Genomic DNA, 17,396 nt, shown 5'->3' on the forward strand with positions numbered 1-17,396 from the left:
TTCCTGGGGGAGCTCACAACAATTTTGCTAACTGTAGCAGTTTGAAGTAACATACCAACCAGAAGTGCTCAATTTCAGTCGTTTTGTTTCCACGTTCTCTCAGACAGACGCCATGGAGTCTTCAATACCGCATGAACCATTTTTTTACCAATGTTTTCACATTTTCACTGTTGCTAAAAGTCTCATGATTTGCTGGAGGAAGTTTCTAAAAAAGTCGCTAAACCCAGTATACAAAAAAAGCCGCTAAACAGAGCCAAAAGTCGCTTAAATTAGCGACAAAATTGCTAAACTGGCAACACTGCTGAGGATGCTTTCACTTCACCACACCATACAGTACAGCAAATCTTGTTGCAAAGCGAAAGTTGGTCACACCATGTCACGTCAAGCAGGGATGGGCATAAATAAATTTTTTGAGTATTTAAATATAAATACAAAATACTTTGTTGACAGGGGTATTTAAATACTCTTCATAAATAGTTTTCAACATGAGCATTTAAATACAAAATATAAATACTGTATTTAAATACCGTAACTACTACCATAAATACTGTGAGGAAGATGTCATCTGGAATTATAGAAATAATATGATCATAAGGACAAATCAGCAAGAAAGAATAGCATTTATTTGTTAGATTATCATGGCGATTTTAATATTAGAAATGCTTTAGAAATATTAGAAATTAGACTGCTTCTTTTAGGCATCTTCTGTTCGGCCGTACAATCAGATTCGCGAAGGAGAACAGCATCTCCACAGGTGCCGATGAACAAATGCTTGTATTAAATTTGACGAAGATGCTTCGTAGAACAATGTAATCGGGTAGTCACGACCGTTGTCCGCAACAACAGTGAAAAACTCGCCAACTAAAATGGTTTGTCGCATGCGCATGCTAGCGCAAACCCGGCATAATTGCGCCCGAAACTCGCCCTTCTTCCCGAAAGGTCAAATGCGGGCAGCTTTAACATATGAGTCAGTATATTCTGTATTTAAGAGTATTTATAAAGTATTTACAAGAATAAATACCCGAAAATTGGTATTTAAATATAATTATAAATACAATTTTCAAGTCTGTATTTAAATACAAAATATAAATACATGTATTTATATTTTAAATAGTATTTTAATTACAATGTATTTAAATACTGCCCATCCCTGACGTCAAGTAGTGTCACACATCCCATTAGCTATCAATCACAGAGGTTCCCGGCCAGTGACATCAGCACCCGTACTAATTGTAGAAGACAGCCAAATGCTGATACGTTTTTGTAAACTAATAATTTTCTGAGGAAATTTGCACTTTATTGTATATTTTTCACTTGATCTCACAGCATTTTTTGTGACAGGTACTGAAGGTAATATATGTTCATATCAGGCAGTACAAAAATATATGGTTAAAGTGTCTTCCATACTTCTTTAATGCTCACCGTGCTCACCTACCTCTTCACAAAACCTGTGAGGGTTTGCTAGAAAGACAGCTTAGAAAAACATAAGAATAAAAAAAAAAAAAGGAGTTGCTAGTAGCATTTATATTTTGCATTTATATCTTGGAGGGACATTGTTTTACAGTATATAATAAAGGCAAAATTTTAAATATAATTATGCTGTAGTTTATGGCTCCCTGAATTGATATTTTGTTTACCAGGAAGAAAAGTAGTAAAAATCTCCATAATGAAAAAGGTTGAGCGTTGACGAAAACAGAGACAACATGACAACAGCTCAAACTAGCAACTAATGTTCGATTTTTAACTCCAGAGAACATAAACTGAGTGCTTGGGAAAAGGAGGAAACTGAAGGAATAGTAAAGTGTCCTTAGTACACTTTCTTAAAGTAGTTGGGACACTTTTTCTCAAGATATATTGGGTAAATGTAAGATGCAATTACATATTTGCGTTCGTGTGAACGTGCATTTCAAATTCAACCTGCATATCAAAACCGGCACCGCAAATACCGAAACGCATCGGACTCTGACTCCATCCGAGGAGTTCTCGAAGTCTGGTCTTTCAGATGTCACATTCTTACGACCAACCAGTGGGAATGGCCGGAGCTCTGAAGTCAGAGCTCAACAAGTGCGTGTGTTGACGCATTTATATCCCACCAAGTACGACACTTAGAAAGTAATTTGTAGTTCCTCAGTACTCTAGTGTGCAACACAATGTGTACATGGCATAATGAAGCACATCTATCAAAGTAAACATTTTGTCTTCTCTTCATATTTTGTGCAGGTTGTGAGTTCTTCAGAGAATATCGGGATAATGAGTACAACGCGGAAGGCCTAGTGTTCGACTGGAGCCAGGTGAATATGCACTACTAAAACATCCTTTTAGGCTTGTCAGTAGACGGAATTCACGATGTTAAGAGTGCTAGAATCGGACTGGACAAACCGGAAGATGTCTGAATATCCGATTAAGGGAACATAGAAATAACATAAAATGTAGGCAAGGGAACTTTTATCTGCATATGAGAGAATGTGGTATTGATGGAATGTTCAACAATACAGAGATAAAACGCAAGTAGAAAAAACAAAGAGAGTGGGAAATATTGGAAACATTTTTTGATTGGCCAGACTGCTAGCATGTGTATCAGGTTGGAGAGTGTGTATCTATCTGACCTGGAAAGGGCATTCCTTTCCATCCCTTTTATGTAACCGGAAAGTATGTTCATTAAACTGTTGACAGTAAGTGCTCGGTGTTGCGTGTGTGTGGATCCTTCTGTGTTCCATGATGTTTTAGTGCTTTTAACATCATGATAAACGTAAAAGCTGGTTCTTTCCACGGATATTGACCTGCATTGAAAGTTTCACAGCAAAGAGGGTAATAGAAGAGGGGAAAATGGGTACCGTGAATACCAAAACTCACGCGGCTCTGACATCACTGCCCCCGCCACCAGTGAGGCAGCGCATGAGAAGGCACGTGCTTACAGCTGCCAATGGCAACTCTGAGGTCTCTGACGTCTGCACTTGCTCGGGTGTGTGTTTGAGGGCTTGTATCTTGCTAAGTACGACACATAGAAGAATAATTATTTTTTCCTCAGTATTTTGGCACACAACACAATGCGTCCATGATGTAATCAACCACGTGAATGAAAGTGTCCCAACCCCTTTAAGCAAGAGGCTGTTGCCACTCATCAACTTACACATGTGGCCCCTATCTCTCTCGTGTCATCAGAGAGTGTTTTCACAACTGTGTTTGAAAGTGTTTCTGTGAAAAATTGAAGAGCCTTCTTCATTACTTCTTCTTTCTTCCTTTCACTAATTTTTTCACCTTTTGATTTATTTATTTTTTGCATGAATAGCATGAAACCTACAATGTAAGCGATTGAAAATGAGCACATTGTTTGCCTGATATCGGACTGCCGAAGCCTAAGCCTATAGTAAGCCTAAGCAAGAGCCAAAGTCACTTGTTATTAATAACCAATTTAATAATGCAGCTGAGCCCATAGTGCCCAAAACAATAACTAAAACAAAATTCAATATTTTGTTGTGTCACAATACCTTTTTTCTATTCCCTACTACAGCAATCTTCAAGACTGATTTTCACTTTTTCAGTTATCATATATGTAGCTGGCAGCACTTTACTTATTTATTTATTTATCTTTTTTTCTTTCTACCTGACATTAAATTAGTCCGTCTGAAGCAGAGCTGTTGAGCAGGGATGGCTAAGCTCTGCACTGCATGCCAAGCCGCTACCACCACCACGGGCAAACCAATCTCAAATACTACAGTCAAGTCCATTTATTACGGTTTTCAGCATAACGTTAACTCAAGTATTATGATCAAATTACAGCTCCCATTGTGGAGTACCAGTGAAACAGTCATGAAAGCGCTTGCTCGCATGTGATGAGCAGAATTCTCAGGGTGTTGGGTAAAATGCGCAGAAATCGAGAAGCAAGATCCCTTTTTTTTTTTTTTACTTAAAACAAAGCAAAGAGGCACTTTCAAGTCAAGAGTCATAGCCCCCAATGGCATCGAACCAAGAACACAGTGTGTTTAGCCCTCACTCACTCGTACTTACTCGCTTCCTGCTCAACTCTGTTTGCTCACTCATGGTCATTTGCCAAATTGAGTGAGTTTTGCTGAGGTGTGGTTTAACCACATATAACCGACAAAGATAAGATGCATGTGTTGCAGATCATGAGACTTTGAAGGTGCTCCTGAGGAGTAACAGAACCTGATCCCTCTCCACATAGTTCTCTCACCATCAAGCTGTTTCGGAGATGCTGTGTGGAGTGATGGAGTCTGTGGCTCTTGGAAGCATTTTGATCATGAAAGGCACATGCCTTGAAATGCATACTTGACAGGTTTTGTACTGCCAAAACCTTACAAACTTTGCAAAACCTTGTTGCAAAGTGCCTTCCAAAATATCATTTGGCGGGCACTCAAACATGTCAATGAACTACCCGTTGTCGTGGCGCATTCTAGTGGACAACACAGTTCCGGTAGTACTAGTGAGAACAATGAGTTGTGACTGTTGTGACTGCGGTCATCGATCTTAAGAGGTGCGGAGCCTCACGTGGTATGAGCAGTTATGGAGTTTTTGGAAAAGATTTTCAATGTAGCACAAAGCTGCTTCAGTCTAGAGCTAGATAAAATGATTTCATACTGTCAACAAATGTACACGTCCAGTAGCATGCTGGTTGCACAGTTCCACAGGGTTCACTGTCGTATTTAATCCTTATACTGCGGAATCCTTATATGCTTATACTGTGGAATTTAATCATCATGCCGCCACTTTTAATCTTCGTTTCGCTGGATTTCATCCTCGTGCTACCAATTTTAATCCTTATGCCGTGGAATTTAATCCTAAGTTCTCAGGTTATCTTCCCATTACTCTTTTCACTTCAATGCGACAGTGTGAGACTGCCTGTATGATTTATTACCTGTTTTGACTATTTCCTTGTTAACACCTATACACTGACTTTTTGTGACTATCACTGCTCAGTGCACTACTATGTGATAGTATGGGACTACCTGCATAATTTATTACCTGATATGACTATTTCTTTGTTTACGGCTACAAATTGACTTTTTAGGACTATGCCTACTCTATGCAGTGCTATGGGATGCTATGGGACTACCTGCATGATTTATGACCTGTTTTGACTATTTCCTCATTTACAGCCATAAATTGACTTTTTCATGACTGCCTACTCTATGCACTACTATGGGATGGTATGGGACTGCCTGCATGATTTGTTACCTGTTTTGACTATTTCCTTGTTTACAGCTATAAATTGACTTTTTGTGACTGTGAGTACTCTATGCACTGCTATGGAATAGTATGGGACTACCAGCATGATGTATGACCTGTTATGACTATCTCGTTATATAACTATAATTAACTTTTTCTGACTATTACTGCTCTATGCACTACACTGAGATGGTATGGGACTACCTGCATTGTTTATGGGATGGTTTGACGAATTCCTTCTTTACGGCTACAAATTTACTTTTTATGGCTAGGACTACTCTGTGCACTACATTGGGGTACTATGTGACTACTTGCATCATATATGACATGTTATGACCATTTCCTGACATCATATATGACACCTATAAATTGACCTTTTATGACCTTGGCAACTACATGCACTACTATGGGATAGGATGGGACTACACGCAAACTACCGGAAAGTAATTGCTCTGAAGCTGGAACGTACAAACCGACAAACACAACATAAGTTTCAAGTTGCCTGGGAATGAGAACAATTGAAATATGACATTCATTGAAAAAGCCCCCTTCTTTTTGATGCTCCTTCCAAGTGTAAGTTGGTCAGAAATGACAGGCACATTACAGTATCACATCCTGGTCATCAGTTCTTTATAATACACTTCATGTTCCCCTATAGTTTATCACTTCATTGATCCTTTTGTGCGTCACAGACCTTCTATGTTGGAATGATGTGGGCCCCGATCTTTAATTCTTACATAGCAAGCGTTGTCGTGAAGGTAGCCTTATACTGTCTCATTGTGGTGTAAGGAGTAGTCGTAATTATAAGAAGTCTATTTGTAGCTGTAAACCAGGAAATTGTCATAACGGGTCATAAATCAGGTGGTCTTATATTATCCCATTGGAGGGCAAGAAGTCACATTTATAAAAAAGTTCATTTGAAGCTGCAAACATGAAATGTCATAAATCGGGCAGGTAGTCTCATAATATCCCATTGTAGTGCACAGGGTAGTCATAGTCACAAAAAGACCATCATTTGTAGCTGCAAACCAGGAAATTGTCACAACAGGTCATAGAATATGTAGGTGGTCTTATAATATGTTTTTGTTGTGCAAGGAATAGTATTCATAAAAATTATTTGTAGCTACAAACCACAAAATAGTCATAACAGGTCATAAACCATCCAGGTATCTTAAATTATCCCATGGTGGTTCAAATAGTATGTATAGACATAAAAAGTCAATTTATAGGCGTAAACAAGGAAATAGTCATAACGGGTCATACTTCATGCAGGTAGTCCCATACTAACTTATAGTACTGCATGGAGTAGTCATGGCCACAAAGTCAATTTATGGCTGTAAATCAGGAAATAGTCAAAACAGGTCATAAGTCATGCAGGTAGTCCTATACCATCCCATAGTAGTGCATAGATGATGATGATGATTGAGGTTTTATGGTGCACAAGCAACTAAGGCTATAGGGTGTAGTACATAGAGCAGTAAAAGTCGTAAAAATCCAATTTATCGCTGCAAACATGGAAATAATCAAAACAGGTCATAAGTCATGCAGGTAGACCCATACCATCGCATAGTAATGAAAATATATCCCGAGAATTTAGGATTAAGTTCCATGGCATAAGGATTAAAATTGGCCACATGAGGGTTAAATTTAACAGAAGGATTTACTCCCACAGTATAAGGATTAAAAGTGACAGCATGAGGATTAAATTCCACAATATAAGGATTAAATTGTGTGGTATAATTATTAAATACAAGAGGAAAACCTGTAGTTTGTTGTCATGATCCGCCACAATTTTGTAAAAATTCATACATAAGGATATCCTGATATGAGGATCAGATTTTGCATTTCCATCAGTGGATTAAATGTGATTAATTGTGACAAACATGTCCAAGAATTAAAGCTTCCTGTGAAAAGAGTGTGCCTTGATATTATTGTAACAATAGCAGAGTCAGTGTGGAAAATACACATCTATGTACCACTGTGTTAAACTAGAAAATTGTTTTTAATTCTCAGGGATATGTTGATGTACAGTTGGTTGTGCCCCAGGACAGCATCAGCTCACAACTGGATACTGACTGGGTGAAATACAAGGTGAAGTTTCTCTCCCTTTCTCTTACTTTTTTCTTGCTTTTCAAAGTTTTTATGAAAACATCCTTTGCTGGTGGAGCTCTATTTTCGTGCAAATGCCCATTTTTTATTGACACAGCTTGCAACCAGGGAAGGGTAACGGTAATGGAAACGGAAACAGAAACGGTATATTACCGAAACGGGAGATGGTAACGATAATGGAAACAGAACTGCATACCACGGTCCTCCATTACCGGAAACAGAAACGGAAACGAATTTATCGTCCGGTATTGAATTCGGGTAATGGCTATTCCTGTTGTGCGATGACATTTGAGTGACTTTTCATATTTTGTTTTTGTATTTTGATGACTCCATTCCGTGTAATGCTCTACATACTACACGAGAGCATGGAAAGAAAGTGCAATATTGGATCTCAAGGGTGCATCCGTCGCATACCTCGTCCCAGTCCTCATAACTCCATGACATCAACACATGACTATACTCCACCATAGCACGAGGGTGACAGCCTACGATTTTTAGTTACTTATTTTGTACTTTTTTTTTTGCATTTCGCCATGGTCATGGCAGTATTATTTACTACTGAGAGCGTCCACTTATAAATGCGACATTGGATGAAGGTTACGCCCATTTGAAGTTGCTGGACTCCTAGTGACTGAAGGCTGAAGACATGTTCCTACATTTTTTAATATTTTTATTTTCAAGATGTGCACATCCCAACGACGTAAAATTACTTGTGTAGTGTGTACACATGACACCGAAGGAGCATTTGGGCAAAGCAGGGTGCTGAGAGAGCTGGAAGGGCCGTCCTCCCGCAGCTCTGTAACCATTCCATTACCGGAAACAGTAACGGAAACGCAACAGAAACGAAATTGAGAGGCCGGTATGAGGAACGGATAATGGAAACGAAACTATAGCAGTAACGAAAATGGAAACAGTAACCAAAATATGTCCGTTATCCTTCCCTGCTTGCAACCTCTACATGATGAAAGGGTCATCAAAAGTTCTAATGTACATACCTTATGTACTTGCAAAATTAGCATAATTTTCTTACTACACCATGGATGAGGTGCTTTTGTTATGTGACGGAAAAAATTTTAACTAACAACATTGGAAAGCTACACTCAGCAACCATTTTGTTCTGAAATATTTAAGTTGGTGACCTAGAATTAACATGTGCTTTCTTGCCAATCGATGTTCAATCAACTTTTGAATTTGCAGTCAAATTTACTCACGTTAAAGGTTAGTACTAGTACTTGACCTTTTCCTTCACAAGACTAGAATACTGATTTTTATATTGTTTAAAAAGCGTAAAAAACTGAGCTGTTTTGTAGTCCATAATAAAAGGGATAAAAACTCAGTGCAGGGGAACATAAAAAGAAATGGCAGCCTTAATGCTGTGTTGTGTCGTCTCTTTTTATTTTCCCCTGCACTGAGTTTTTATCGCTTTTGATGTCACTTGCGTGGTTTTAAAAAAATGAGTCTGAAGTCAAATGCTAGCGGTATACACGATGTGCAGGAAAATATAAATGTTTCTGCAATATTATCTTACTGCTGCACTAGCCGGTTTCTCTGGGTAGCGCCCATAATGAGTATTTTCTAAGGCTTCCATTTGGCTAACACAAGGGTGCTTCAATAACCCTATCGAAAAAAAAAAAATTATAAAAAGAAGCACCCTGTAGAGAAATATGTGATCAACATACCTTTTGCCTCCCACTGCAAACAAGTTTATCAAATTTTCCCTTAAATAATTTAATTTCGTGAATTGAACTGTGAGCTTTCCAAGCCAACTGTATGTGTGCTTTTTGAAAAAAACAAAGCCCATGTTATATTTACCCCGTTCCACTAAACACATTCCCAACTGCAATGGTAAGAGCTATAAAAAGAAAAGAAAATTTAAAAACTGTCAGGTCGAGATGTACAAATTATTGACAGTGCTCAGTTTTCCGTCAAGTGAATCCAACAAGCCACCAAAGAAAAACCTATTCCAGTTTCCCTCTCTCTGTTGCTTCAGAGAACAGCGGCACGCTAACCTTGCTGCCGTTATTAGCAGAAGCATTGAAAAGAAATCTATGGGTGTCCTCTTCGCCCTCTTGGCAGCTTTTCCCTATCACGATTGTAGTACCAATGTACTTTGTAGTAATGTGGAGTAACTCCAACATGCGCTTTCTCTTTCTGGCAAGTACAAAAAAAAAAATACATTGACTAGGCAGGTTTCTCAGGTTAATTAAGGAAATTACATTTATTTCAATTACAATTCGATAAAACTACTTTCAAAACCTGACAAAAGTTTCCTACGGATAAATGTGGTTGATCACATATGTTCACATATTGTTGATCGCATTGATCGCACGTTGATCACATATTTTTTATGTGGTTACGGAAACACCCTGTATAACAGAAAGCAACACTTGTATACACTCGCCTGGAAGGGTGAGGGAAGACGATGAGGTTAGAATAGGTAGAACGAGGAATGAAGCCGAATAAAAGCAGTGCCCTTACAACACTTACACAGTACAATATAACTAGGGCCTGACTTTTTCGGGTTTTATTTTTGGCCAAATTCGGGGGGTAAATATCGGGTGATATTTTTCATTCGAAAATTCGGGTGTATTCGGGTTAAATCCCGTTACGGCATATTCTGTCGTCAGGAATTCGGGTGTATTCGGGGGATTTTTTTTTGTTTAATAAAAATTTGTGTTAACATGGAACTAATGTTTAGCAATGTTATCAAACTTTATTTTAATGCATGCTTATGAGTGTGCCACACGACCAGGATGTTTTCGGGTAGATTCGGGTTAAACCCGAATTTTACAGATTTCGTTCGGGGGGTAAATATCGGGCGGATACGGGTTTAACTCTAAAAAGTCAGGCCCTAAATATAACACTTATATGTGGCAGCTTCTCATCCAGTAAGACGCATCCTTTCGTATCTGGGAAGGAGGTAGATATGAACTGATAAAAAAATTGAATCTTGGCAAACTTTCAACTTGGTTTACTTTGTGACACGACCAATAATAAGATGAGATACCATGCCTAAGTCCCCGGGTTTTCCGCGATTCCGCGAAATTTCACGGAATCCATCGCGGAATCCTTCGTTTGGCACAGAATTTCGCGACGTTTTGCGCAGAATTCTGCGGTAATCCGATTGGGTCGAAGGACACGATTGGCGCGATGTGGATAGTTACTACGGTGTGCATCGCAGGAGAAGTATTGCATGCTCACGCGAAATAACGTGAGCGGCAGGGCGTCGCGCTTTTCTCAGCGACAAAAACGACGCTGGCAAAAAACGCTCGGAGCTCACTGCATGCAGCGTTTCTACAACGGCGGATGAACGGCGTCTCATGCGAACGTTTCCGTAATCTCTCCGGGAAATCAACTCCACGTAACTTGATAAACACTTTATTACAAGTGAAGAATCTCAAACACAGGTGCTTTTGAGAGATAACACGCTGTAACGAACAAGATACCTGCAGCAATGCACGCTCACGAAGTCATATTTGTTGTGAATCCCGGTCCCGCTATTCACAAGGTACCCGCTTTGTGTATTTAGACGGAACCAACTCAGCATTCCGATTGACATCTTCATCAAGCTGTTGCACACTTCTCCCTTGTTTTGTATGTTGGACACTCACACAAGAATTGCGTTCTTAACATCGGCAACAAACTTTTGTTCTGCTGCCGAACACCGTGGCCGAACAGCAGTCTGAGCGATTCCACGTGCCGCCATCGATTGGGGCTCTCGAAAATTGAGTTTAAGACCCCCACCGTTCCCCCAGCTACCGTATCCAACCCCTGTTTAGTGGCACACCCACCTCTGGAAACCGAAGCAACCCAGACAGAGAAGAAACCAAGAAAACACAGATGCTGCGGAAGAACAACCGGCCGAAACCAAAAGAAACACGTAAACTATAAGGAGATAAACCTAGCCACTCTCAACATCCAAGGTGGATCGAGAACAAAATGGGAAGAACTACAAACAAACGCAATCCACCAAAACATCCTCGTGTACGCCTTAACAGAAACCCACCTGCGAAATCAAGATACTCCACTCCTAAGGGATGAATGGCGGTGGATCGGAAACAACTGAAATACTGGAGAAAAGAAGGGAGGTGGCGTAGGTTTTATGTATAGACACCCGCAAGTGAGGGCTGTAAGGTCCAAGTCATGCTTAGAACATATGTGGGCAATATTCGAGACGACCGACGGGGAAACTTTCATCCTGGGCGTAACATACATGGCTACAGGAAACGGCGCCAATACGTGGAATAAACCCATATACGGCTGCCTCGAACAAGACAGAGTGCTTAACCTACCAAGCAACCCCTTAATACTGATGGGTGACTTCAATTGCCACATGATCGAACTGGATGGCCATGAATCGGCGTCAGAACTGAGAATTCTGACAGAGAAATTCCAGCTGGCGATACTAAACCTGGAACCAGACTGCTGCGAACAAAAAAACGTGGTCCAGAGGAGCCCAGTCTTCGACGATCGGTTACGTCCTCGCCAACCCGGCCTGCCAGTCCGCTGAAACAACTATAAAACTCTCGATCGACGAGGATGACGTTTTCGACTGTGGGAGTGATCATAATCAGCTCAAGACAACGATATCCGCAAAAAATCGTTCAACCTCAACGCCCAAGACACCCATTACAAAGCAGCATAGCGTGAAACAACAAAAATGGAAGACAAGAAGTCAAAATGCCCTCCAGAATTTCGCCGACACATTGGAACAGGACCTCTCGGAAATGACTGATGGTAACTACGACAACCTCCTGAAACTAATCGAGGGCGCGGCGAAGCGGACCATTGAGAGGACATCGGCAAAGACTGGGAAGAGGAGGAAGACAAGAAACCAACCTTGGTTTGACAAAGAAGTGAAGGCAGAGATCAAGGTCCGACGGGAACTCAACCGGACACGAAGGCACGCATTGAAGACAAACACAAACCACGCGGAAGCTGAAGAAGCATTTTTATATGCTTCGTGTTTTTTATAACAGAAATTAAAAGTAAGAGCGATGGTGTCGTAAAAGATCCAGAGTTTCCACAATTATGTAGAGACAACGATAACCGAAAGCGGGAGAAGAACGGGAGCGGCACTCTGGAAGTACCTAGCCGGCATTGACAGGCAAGACGACCCGGACGTACTCACGAAGTTGAGAGATGAGAATAACAGGAGCTTTACGACACCAGACCAGATCACGGAATACATGACACTGTACTACAAAGAACAACAACAGAGCCTGCTAGCAAAGCGAAAGAGAAGTGAAGACGAAAAAGGAGAAGACAACGACGGACCTAAACTACCCGAACAGACACGTAGTGACCCCCACATGGCGATAACAGATGCCGAAGTCACAAACGCCGTTAAGCGTCTGGCACCGGGAAAGGCAGTGGGACCGGATGACATTCCAAACGAATTCTTGAAGGCCCTCAAACCCAAAGCCTTGGAAACATTGCGCAAATGCTTTAATGGAGTTATCTGCAACGGGAAGATACCCCTGACCTGGAAAGAAGCTGATGTGAAACTCATCCACAAGGGGAAAAACAAACCCAAAGACGACCTCAATTCATACTGCCCCATTGCCATTCAAAGCAACGTCTACAAGCTGTTCGCTTCAATTCTCTCGACCAGACTACAAAAGGAATGCGAGCTGAAGCTTTCTGAGGCCCAAAACGGCTTCAGAAAGAACCGAAGAGGAAGTGACAACATATTCGTCATCACGCAGATCATCGAGACATATCAAGCACGTCACAAAGACCTGTACCTGGCATTCCTTGACCTGGAGAAGGCCTACGACGCAGTACCACACGACCTCATGGGACAGAAGATGTCATCAGCCAATGTATCGAAAGAACTGGCAAGACTTATCCTAAATTTATATAACGGAATTTCTAGCATATACACAATCGACTCGCATAAGTCCCATAAGGTCCAACAGAAGATTGGCCTAAGGCAAGGCTGCCCCCTTTCCCCAGCCCTATTTAACATTTTTATTAACGACCTACTCTTACAACTAGAAAATGAGAAGAAAGGAATCACTTTTAAAACGCAAAAAATCAATGGGGACATTGAAGAAACGGTGATATCTTGCCTCGCCTTCGCAGACGATATCGTCCTGATTGCGGATGACCCAGCGAACCTACAAGCAAGTCTCGACATTTGCACACGTGTCGCGGAGGCTGAAGGCATGCGCTTTAGTCAAGAAAAAACAAATATAATGAAATTCTGAGACAATTCCACGCTCCCCCCATTCTTCCTCCAACGAAATGAAGTCGCATACACCTCGCTATACACCTACCTGGGTGTGCTGCTAGAAAAGGAGACAAATTACCTCGAAAGACACCAAGCAAACTTAATAAAAAAAACTAAACATGAAGAAAGGGCATACCTGGCACCTAGCAAGGCATTCTTATCATCCGTACGGAATTGGGAGACTGCATTGGAAAACAACCACAGTCCCAACAGCGACTTATGCAAATGAAGCAATTTGCCGTAGCAGAACTATGACAGACCAGCTAGACCGAGAACAAAGGGAAGATGGAAGATGGCTTCTACAGGGATCCTTCGCCTCGGCCAACCTCGCAATCGAAGGGGAACTTGGGTGGTCAACATACAGTTTCCGTGAAGCACGGTCCAAGACTCGCTACCTCGGCAGACTGATCCACGGACCAGACAACAGATACATCTGTCGTCTATTTCGACACATCCGATTCTCAGGGACCTGCACAAACTGGATTAAAAGACTCCACCAAATAGATCGAGTAAACAGCAAGGACACAAAGAGAAATTCAGCTAAATCAGAACATGAATGGCACAAGATCATCAAAAAAGAGATGAACTCAACCGAGCGTGAGAGGTGGACTACAGCCACATCTAAAAAGAAAATCCTTGCCCTCTACAGCCAGCATAAGGACAGTCTTGTCCCTGAAAAATTCTATCGAGGAGACAAGACCAGCGGACTTATGTTTCAAGCGCGGACTGGATCACTGCTAACCCGCAACCGGCTAAACGAACTTTTCGGCACAGAAAGCCCACTGTGCACCTTGTGCGACCTCGGACATGAAGAAGGCCTGCACCACGTTCTCTTCAACTGTACGGCCCTTACAAAAACAAGAGCCGCGCTCCCAACAGATGTGGAGACCATCCTCGGCTTCAGCCCGGACGCTGACGAGAAGTCGCTGGCAGCCACTAAGCGACACCTCCTGGCGTGGGAGAGAGCTACAGCCAAGGCGAAAGCAGAACGTCATCGTGCCTCCCCTTCTTACGACCCCAAGGGCTATGATTCTCACGGCAGCGACCAGGAGGGAGACATCACCGACTCGCAACCTCAGCGGACCGAACTTGCGTCCACATCGACAACAGATCAACGCGAAACCGAAACCCAACAGCCGACCCCAAGAAGCGAGGAACCAGCACCTCCGAGAACCGAAACCGAAACTGTGCTCCGGATCCCCTAGCGGACCAACAGCAAAGCATTCCACAATCCTATGCCCCTCTCCGCTCTCTCTCTCTTTCCCCTCCCCTCCACTCCCTTTGTTCCTCCTGCCCTCCTCCCCCTTCCCATCTATTTCCCTCCCCTCTATTCTGCCTGAGGCCTTGTGCCCACCCTGTTCTCAAAGGGGCTAGGCAACACTGATCCTGAATTGGCGTGGCCGGATGCACCTATCCTGAGGTTAATCCCTGATTGGCCACTTGCGCGGGGAGCGTTGCGTGCCTATTGTTCCACGACGCCTTGGCTTGACGCTCGCCAAACGCCGCGGCAGGACGCTCTATAAACGCTGGAGAAACGCCTCATGCGGTTGGCGCTTTAGGAGCGCGTGCTGCGCACGCTCCCAACTGCTCCAAGGTAAACGGACCCTTTGACATATTTTCTCGCGCATTTTGCGCCATCGGTTAATGTGCGCATCACATTAGTTTAGCACTAAAAATGACAACAAAGCAAAAAAATCGCGTAATATGCGCACCCGCATTTTCACGCGTGGATATCTTGCACGCGCGTCTCAGCGACCGTGGCGATTACCTTTCGCAACGCCGTCAGTGCTACCGAAGATATATTGCGGTGATTTCCCTTGATTTGCGCGCACTTTCGAGTGAAGGTCCGCTGACGCGATGGACGATACTGTCACTCGAACTACAAAAACGCGGAACAAAACGCTGAACCCAGCATTCCTTTCCTCAAACCTTACAGCACAACTTGACAAGTTTGCGAACATCGCGTGGTTTCGGTTCCCAAGTGCAGACTAGTGACGTCTAGCAGCAGCGATTCGACGTATTTCACCAGTATATGAGCGGTAGTGGGCCTCCGTTTTGCCTCCCGACCATTGCGTGGTACTTGGGTGCTTCTTTTGCGCTCACGCAATGCGGTGATAACGTCAGTACCGGCCCTACCGAGAGCCTATATGACCCGCATACTAAAATTTTGAAATTTTGCGTCGTTTAAATATCGTAGCGAACGTTCCCGCGCAATTTGCGCACCTCTAAATTTTCCGATTTTTAGGAAGAAAGGTGCGCAATTTATGCGAGTAAATACGATAATTGAGTTTCGGAACGGAATTGGGGATTTTGCTCGTCTATTTTGATCAAGTATTTGTGAAGTCCTATAAACTTTGCAGATGCTAAAATATCTTTCAGCAGGTATAAAATGATTGTACCTGACAACAGTGTTCGCTGTCAGAGGAGCTAGATCACAAGGTATCATGTAATGCTGAAGTGAAATAGTGCTTCCCGCTTGAAGCAGCAACTGACTCCTTTCCGTGGAAAATCGCGGAACCAGGGGGGTCATTCCAGCTCAAACGTCCCAACGGTGTGGCTCGACCATTGCCGATTTTTGTGAAAAAAATATATGTCCTTCTCATTGACGTACATACATTACAGTAAACCCCTGATAACTCGAAGTCGTAAAAACCGGAAAAAATTTCGAGATAAGCGGGGTTTCGAGTTAAGCGAACAGCGAAAGTTACGTTGCCACGATATTACCACAATGCGCTATGTTATGAAACGTAAAAGAAAAAAAAGCGTTCCTACAGTAATAGGGCTCGTAAACAATTCCGAAGCCATTTATTTTTCAACATCATCTGAGACTGAATAACTCCGTAATAGCAATCTGCTTGGCATTTGCGTCTGTGAACAAGAAAGCATCTTCAAGCACTTCAATGCAACGCATGAGATGCTCCTCCCGGCACGTCACTACTGCGGCCCCTCTCGACGATTTCTGTATCACTCAGTTCACCGCTACTGGAACATCACCGTCGTAAAGCGCATAGTCCTCGTTGTTGAAGTCCTAAGTCACTCTCCCCAAAACATGGGAGGCGCATCACGTCGTTGCACAATTCATCACAGCCACTGAAGTGGTCTGCTGGCTCCGGTACGGCGGTGGAAGACCAGAAACCCGCATGAATGAAACAGTTCATGCTACTGGCTTGATGAACTTGCTACCAGGCCTTTGATAAGTGCCACCTTCCGCTCCAAAGTCAGGGACTTCCATGTGCGTTGTTCAGCCATCATGGCGCCGCAAAGAACAAAACGAGAGATGCTCGGACGAATGCAGAGGAGGAGGAGGAGTGACGTTGGGTGGAAAGGGGAGTGCTGTCTGCCTGCCACAGCTAGCGGCGCGTGATGCGTGAGTCACTAGGACTGAAAGGCTTTGACCTTGACCTAGCCTGGGGGACCGAAGAATGCAAGTTATCAGCCGTAGGTACGCAGACCTACCGGTGATGGGATTTTGAGATATCCGTACTCGGGCAAAAAAAAGCTTCGACTTAAAAGGGCCCAAATATATAGGAAGCATTGGGACATGGATCGGGACGCAAAAGATATTCGAGATAACCGATATTTCGAGATAAGCGAGTTCGAGTTAACGAGGGTTTACTGTATGTGTGAAATATTTATTTCGGGATCCGCACGGAATCTCCTCTAGGGGGCTTCGAACTTCCGCTTTGAAGCCAAAACTGCAGAGAAGGACACATACGTTTTTCACGAAAATCTACGATGTTCGAGCCACGCGATTGGGACGTTTGAGCTGGAATGACCCAGGGGCCTTAACCATGCCCGACGCCAGAATGATGTTGCATCACCGTGGAAATGTTTTAGTGGTGATCACCTCACTTTCAGGGTTTTCCTG

At 42.7% G+C, this 17,396-nt stretch overlaps 1 protein-coding gene across 2 annotated transcripts in view; it reads left to right on the forward strand.

The window, feature by feature from the left end:
• LOC135396546 (myotubularin-related protein 14-like) overlaps positions 1-17,396 on the forward strand; it is a 226,801-nt gene that overhangs the window by 78,162 nt on the left and 131,243 nt on the right. For both annotated transcript variants that reach the window (XM_064627585.1, XM_064627586.1), the window contains exons 9-10: positions 2,221-2,291; positions 7,198-7,275. In XM_064627585.1, the coding sequence (XP_064483655.1) occupies positions 2,221-2,291; positions 7,198-7,275 (149 nt within the window). The remainder of the gene's footprint in view (positions 1-2,220; positions 2,292-7,197; positions 7,276-17,396) is intronic.

This window comes from Ornithodoros turicata, chromosome 6, assembly GCF_037126465.1.
Source record: "Ornithodoros turicata isolate Travis chromosome 6, ASM3712646v1, whole genome shotgun sequence".
Classification (NCBI taxonomy): Eukaryota; Metazoa; Arthropoda; class Arachnida; order Ixodida; family Argasidae; genus Ornithodoros; species Ornithodoros turicata.